The sequence below is a fragment of the Bidens hawaiensis genome, unplaced genomic scaffold (genome assembly GCF_021521415.1).
Source record: "Bidens hawaiensis isolate Kalapana, Puna unplaced genomic scaffold, B.hawaiensis_p1.1 tig00016783_1, whole genome shotgun sequence".
Taxonomy (NCBI): Eukaryota; Viridiplantae; Streptophyta; class Magnoliopsida; order Asterales; family Asteraceae; genus Bidens; species Bidens hawaiensis.
In genome coordinates, this window is record NW_027492545.1 from 331231 (window position 1) to 338544 (window position 7314).

The 7314-nt window shown below is 33.8% G+C and overlaps 1 protein-coding gene across 1 annotated transcript; it reads right to left on the reverse strand.

Annotated features, from left to right (window-relative positions):
• Positions 1 to 715: 715 nt before the first annotated feature.
• LOC143552141 (uncharacterized) lies at positions 716 to 2459 on the reverse strand. Its single transcript, XM_077042429.1, has 6 exons — positions 2168 to 2459; positions 1899 to 2087; positions 1709 to 1816; positions 1579 to 1642; positions 1391 to 1489; positions 716 to 969 (listed from the first exon to the last, which is right to left on the reverse strand). The coding sequence occupies exons 1-6, from the start codon at positions 2404 to 2406 to the stop codon at positions 877 to 879; spliced, it is 792 nt and encodes a 263-aa protein (XP_076898544.1). The 5' UTR covers positions 2407 to 2459; the 3' UTR covers positions 716 to 876.
• Between the last annotated feature and the right edge of the window lie 4855 nt (positions 2460 to 7314).

Here is a 7314-nt window from a genome sequence, read left to right on the forward strand (position 1 = left end):
TTACCCACCCTCTATATGGAGACCATTCTTAAAGTGCAATCTTGGTGTGGCATCCATTGGATCCCAATAGTAAGCATATTTCTTAAATAATGATCCTTCGTTAAACACCGAATGTGTTGTGAGGGTATAAGTCAATAAGTTAAAATAATAAGTTACAATAATATTGTAACTTATTGACTTATGAGGAAAAGTCATAAGGAGGGAAAATAGGAATCCCAAACACCCCCTAATCTCAAGGTTAATTGGTAGCTTAATTTATGCCATGACAATCACCAAGCTTCGTTTCGTATTAATTGCTTTGAGCTTCGACTTCTTTAGTCTAACTGTGGGCTCATGGTGTCTTGCTAGTAGTCGCTGCTCATTATCAGTGTGATAGTAGTTTTCTTTTTCGCTTGATTGATTAGGCTCTCAAGTGTATATATACTGGTCGTCATATAGATGCAAAGATATATACACAATTACTTCTATTCTTTGACTAGCAATCCTATGTTTCACTACTAGAAAATAGTCCTTTAATGATGCGCTATGCGCGTTATTAAAAGGGTAGATGACACGATATCACGTGTCAAGGAAGGCCATGTCATAAAGTAAAATGACACAAATTTGCGTGTCATCTTTTTATGACAGGCATTATTGACATCTTTGTTTTGACACGCATTTGCGAGTCATGGTTTTAAGTATTGTAAAAAAGAATATTTTTTTTGACAGATTTGTAATTTCAACATTAAATAATGACAATTAGCGTCTCATAATAAAACTAAAATTCATATATAGCAAAATAATCCATTTCAACATACTAATTAACAAACATTCAAAAGTCGACCATTCTTCACGATATTTCAAAGTTTAACATTTCATTAACATCGATACGAACATTCACCTGTAAATAAATGATGCCACAAAAGTCGACCATTCTTCACGAATTCCATCAATTTCAGCATCCGTGTATTCATTATTCCCTCCCCCAACCTGAGAAAAAATTTAGATTAGTTAAACCCAAAGTTCAAAGTTCAAATGATTTGTCAAAACAATGATGCCACAAAAATTTAGATTAGTTAAACCTAAAGCAACTTGATAACCTGATCTAGCATATACAATACGACAATTGTACAAGATCAATAGTATAAGCGAATTGAGTCTAATTACAGCAGAAATACTAACTTTTATTAATCACATAACATAATAACTTCATACCTAAGTTCCTAACTGGTTATGGAGACTTATTTATTTAGGATTAGGAAAAAAAGTTCCTAACTAAATGTCACATTTTGAGCAGCATTAATCATCAGCTTGACTATAAAAAGACAACCTTAACACTATAACTTAAACCTACTGTCAAAATTTACTGAACTGATACAATAATGAAAATATAAAAAGCTGCTATACTTACATTGTCATTGACCAGTAATTCAATTCCTTCATCAACTATCTCTTTCATGAACTTTAACATAAAGTAGCCACATTCAGTGCTTCCCAGCTGACATGGACACTACATAAATATATAACAAATAGTCATCGTAACGTAGATTCATATAATGAGGTTAAAACTACTATTTCAATAAGGAATTAAATGCTCACCCTAGCATTGACCCAATTGAGTTTTACCCTCGATCCACTTTGTGTATCGTACAAGTTCATTGCACTACAAAAATGTTAAGAAATATATCAAATACTAAAGCATAATGTTTCCATAATTTGTACAACTTACCCATCGATAATTTGCTGCAACTGCAAATTAACAGTTCTCGGCCTTAGAGAATCAAGGTAATAGCAAGTCATTGTTTTCATGTGTAGTGCGCCCAGCGCCCAATGATTTCTAAAAAAAACAAAAACCAAATTTAGTCAAACAAATAATAAAACTAGTAAAACTTGGATTTCGATGGTTTTGATAATTAGACCCGGGATTGTATGGAATCAAGATGATGTCATTGTCCTTTCGGTTAAGCAATCGATTTGCAATGCTTCGACTTGAATCATCAATATTTTTGAACTTTGATTTACGTTCACGTGGCGAGGCTGTAGTCGGGCTCACAAAACAAATTCCATGATTTCTTTTTGACCCATTGTTGATTTTCTCAAACAAGTGCCTGATAAGATACAAAAACTAAACTGAGTGAATAAATTGTGTTTTACGAACAATTATTTAAAATAAAATTTAAGCACTTACATCATATAAGTTATAATGACAAAACCGCTAATCTCCTGCAATGTAAAAACTCTTTCAAAATCATCCGCAGATAGGCATACGCGACTCTCGTACCCAAAGAGATCATCTTCACACCGCAATTTTATATACTCAACCTTTGAAAATTTTGCATCAGCCATCATTGCAATCATTTTCAAAACACCACTTTTCTCAATTCTTATCCTCGTATTCCTCCGTGCTCTCGTCATCTTTTTTTGCATGATCACCTTTTCATTCTCCTTTTCTTTTCCTTTCTCTTTTTTATTTTCTTTATCTTTGCATGATCACCTTTTCAAAACGCATCTAGCATCATGGATTATATGTAGATTGTGTCGTCGTGCATCTTTTGATTTCACAATAAATAAAACAAAAGGATCAAATGAAAACCGTAATTTTATTAACTTTTGACTTTACCATGTTAATGTATAATGCATACACAGTGAATGCATATACATTAAAAGACACCAAAAGTTACACAGATTCAAATTTAAAGCTCTAAAGCACACATAATTGATAATAATATACCTGCTTTGACTGACATCGTAAACCTGACCTTTGATGGCCACAAGAAGAGGCTTTTGAGGATCGCTGCCATCGTATGCTTTCAGCTTCTCCACAGAAAATATATTCAAATTCAAATAAAAACAATGCAAGATACTTATAACTTCATCTGAACAAATATTATTAATTGTTAAACAATTGTTTCAAGTTATGTTTATATGATTTTTCATAAGTTGATATGACTTCACTACTAACGCTATAAACGAACAGAGCCAAGCTAGGTCGGGCCCGGCTCGGAATCCGACACAGCTCGTTGTGTTGAACTCGAGCGAGCTCGTTTACTTGTGAACTTTTTTATACATTGATATAAAAAAACAAAAAATAAGATTTTTAACATACATATGATGCAGAATTAATAAACTACATATTTATAATTCAAGTTCAATCCAAATGTGTTAAAACAGTAAATAAAACAACATTTTTGTCTAAATTAACACTTCATTTACATATATGAACTTAAGCCAACGAATCAACCTATCAAGCAAACCACGAGCCGAGCTGAACCGACCTTGGCTCGGACTCGGCTCGTTTTTAGACCAACCCAACCTAAGCTCTAACTCGGCTCGTTTTCAGATCGAGTCAACCCTGGCTCGAGCTCGACTCTCGTTTACAGACCGAGCCAATCTTAGCTCGAGCTCGACTCGTTTTCAATTATATATGTTTACTAAGTTTCACTTGGGATACAATATATAATGCAGCCTCAAAGAATAGATACAAACTAACTCTTAACAAACTCGTAACAATATATACAATAAAAAACAGAAATGCCCCTGCACACACACTACACGTTGTTCGTTCTTAAGCTTTTATTAGACAAGCAAACGGTTCATGAACTTGTTTGTGAAACAGTTCACGAACACAAACGAATTAACCCAATTGAACACAGAAAATGTTTTATTAAATTTGGCTAACCGGAAATCGTCACTGTCAACGTATCGGTCCAGCTGCCAAGGTTGTGTTAGTGTTTTTTTAACATTCAAAAGTCACTAAAAAGTATAAAAAACCTTTAATGGACAAACATAAACAAACAAACATTAACGAACATAAACGAACACATTATCAAACGTTCACGAACACAGTTGAATGAACATGGCCTCTGCTCGGGTTCGTTAATTTCGTTAATCGAACAAAATTCCTTGTTTATGTTTGTTCATTTATTATACAAACGAATAGACAAAAACGAACTTAGGGGTGTACACGGTTCGGTTTAGGTCCGTTTCATGCTAAAACCGAAACTTTTTGTATTTTTAGAAACCTTTCGGTTTCGTTTCAATTTTGCCATTTGAGCTTGAAAATCTTGAGCCGAAATAATGAACTTGTGCCTAAATCATTCAGCCAATTTAATAACTTGTTAATTATCATTCACTTACATATTTATGAAATTCCTATAAATCACTTACAATAAAAAATTAAAAACTATAAATTCAGTTCGGTTCGCCTTTTGTTACATGCAAAACCAAACCAAACCAAACCGTAAGTTCCGTTCTTTACAAAAAAAAAACATAAAACCAAACTGTCGATTTTGTGGTTCGTTTTCAATTATAGTGTGCATTTGACGCGGTTTCCAAAACCCAAAAAAACCCGAAAACCGGACCGAATATAAACACATGTTAGATCATCAATATGTTACATTGATGGTGATGAAGGGATCTTAAGATATAAAGGCTACCCTTTCTGTATTCCATCCTGATGCAAACCTTGCTTTTAGAGTAAGTAATTTCACTTTTAAACATTATTAACTCGATATGCCAATTTACATATTTTTCTTTATACGTTAAATATATTCCCAAGTTTTACTTGTTAAAATTAGGGTCAAGATCTATACAAGTCCGAAACCGAAACTTATTACACGGATCTGATCTCGGTTATGGATTTTAACTATTTTTCGGTTTCGGGTCGGGTCGGTTAACACTCGGTTCGGTCCGGTCTTATCAGTTTGCTCACCCCTATTAGAAACATTAGAATGAACATGTCTTCATATTTAACCTAACAATTCTGCATTTAACCAGAATTTATGCACCAGTTTAAGTTTAACATTGAAGGCGGAAATTGATCTGAAACAACACAGTTAACAACAAATTCAATTCAAAAAACCACACCTTAACAATTTATGAGTTAATTAAGTACATAGGAAATAAGCATGATTATTGTGAAGGTAAAACAGGTTCACTATTCAGATTATTATAATAAAGAGGATGACACTAAACACCTATATAATACCACAACAAGAGATTAAGCAGCTTAAACCTAACCAATTTATGCATCAGCAGATCCGTAAAGCCACTTTATGACCCAACTTAACACAAAAAGTAAGAGATTATACAGTAAACAATAAGTAATTAGAGCCATAATCGTGAATTAGACGCAACAAATCCTCAAATCCAGAGCTGTAATTGTAAAGCCAGAGCCGTAAAGTGAGAGATAGATGAGAAATTGTAAAGTGAGTGATCGATGATGAGAGATATAGGATTAGGTTACTGCCATGAGAGATCGATGATCGATGATGAGAGATATGGAATTAGGTTGCTATCATGATGAGAAATTGTAAAGTGAGATTGAGCCCTAGAAATGAGAGGTCGATGAGATGAAACTTGTTTTTTTTAACCAAAATTAAAAAGTGACTTAAAAATAAGTGTAGCCCGTGTTTTTTCTTAAAAAGAAAATCTTTTATGACACTAAAACATTGACAAACAAATGTGTGTCTTTGTTTCTTCGAATTTCTAAAAAAAATGACAATATTTAGTGACATGCGGTTTTTACACGTCATAAAATTACCGTGTGTCATGATTTGCGTGTCATTAAAGGTATATTTTCTACTAGTGTTTAATCTTTACGCAATTGTTAACGGAAATTAACTTCAGCAGCAACGTAATCCACTTGTCCATAAGCTTATGGTCAAACAAACGTGGTCAATTCCACACTAGGCATTATAACATGTTGCTTATAATGTGGGCAGAAACCAAAAGTGTGGTTCACACCTGGACCGGAGCCTCTCTTCTCAGAGACATGTGGTGTACTTAGTCGACGTGCTAGGAAAAGTACAACAAAGTACAAGCTACTCATGAAGTGATCAAACAAAAGCCGCTAATAATAATCATCAATAGAAAAACTTAGGCGTGCCTAAGACTTTTGAAATATGTGAGAGTGTCATGGTTTATCTTCGCAAGAAACTATTTCCGGTAGGCACAAATGTAACATCCTAAATATTCTAATAAATAAATAAAGTTGCGTTAAATTGTCGTGCGTTTAATAATATTAACTAACGTCTAATATGGAAAAGATCATGGACTTGGATTTAATTAACATGGATTAAGGGTAATGGGCCTTAAGTCCATGAGCCTTAAGAGGTATAAATACCTCCTTAAAGCACCCTTAAACCCTAAACCATCATTCATTTCCATCTTATTCTCTATACATTCAAAACACACACACATACACCACCACATACGACCGGCGGCCGAGAGAGAGAAACGAGCAAGATCCGAGAGAGATTAAACGTTAGTTGGTATTAGATCTTTATTACACGAGATCTAGAGTTCCCAAACAAGCTAACCAAGATCGAACGAGCACAAAAGGTATGTTCTTGACCTTTAAAGTTTACGTTTTATTGAACGTTTAGCCTTGAAACTTGAAACGATAATAGATCGTATCTAAACGAAGCGTAAAGTAGCGAACTTGATGCTAGGACGAACCTAATAAACCCATAAACATGTACGGTTCGTTTAAGATAAACCGTAGATCTTGTATTGAACGTCCTTAAGCTTAAAGGTCCAAGCTTTATAGTATATACGGGATATATATACAAACGAAAACTGTTAGGGAACGTTAGTGGGTGATGTCGAACCATAACAAGGGTATTAAAATCGCCAAAATGCTTGGAACTGAATAACTTCGCCTGCAAAGCTTAACTTCGCCTGCAAAGCTTAACTTCGCCTGCAAGCTCAACTTCGCCTGCAAGCTTAACTTCGCTTGCAAGCAAGTTCGCCTAAAGCCAAGTTCGCCTAACTGTAACTTCGCCTGGTGATAAGTTCGCCAATGATAACTTCGCCTAAAGCTAAGTTCGTCGAGCCTTAACTTCGCTTGGTGATAAGTTCGCTCAATGCTTAACTTCACTTAATGTTAAGTTCGCTTAACACTAAGTTCGCTTACAGTAAGTTCGCTTAATGTTAAGTTCGCTTATTGTTAAGTTCGCTTAATGATAAGTTCGCTGGAGTTAGCAAATTAGAAAATAAATTAAAAACCTAATGAAAAATGTGTTAAGACAGTTAATAGTTATACAGTTTATTAATACATAATTTATGCGAATTAAGATAGTTTAATAAAAACTTAAGTTTTTTAAATTGTTTAAAAGATTATAGAAATGACATGTTGTTGAAATAGAAGTTATTAAGTGTGGAGTATAATTAAAATAAAACTAAATGTGGTTAGCATGTAACTAATAAATGTAATTATGAAATAAAGAGTAGAGGATATTTTTATCATTCCTTAAAACTTGATGTTACCTTGAATTTCATTTTTGGATTAGTAGGTTTAGGAAAAAACTTATGGATACTAGGTGTATAGATGCG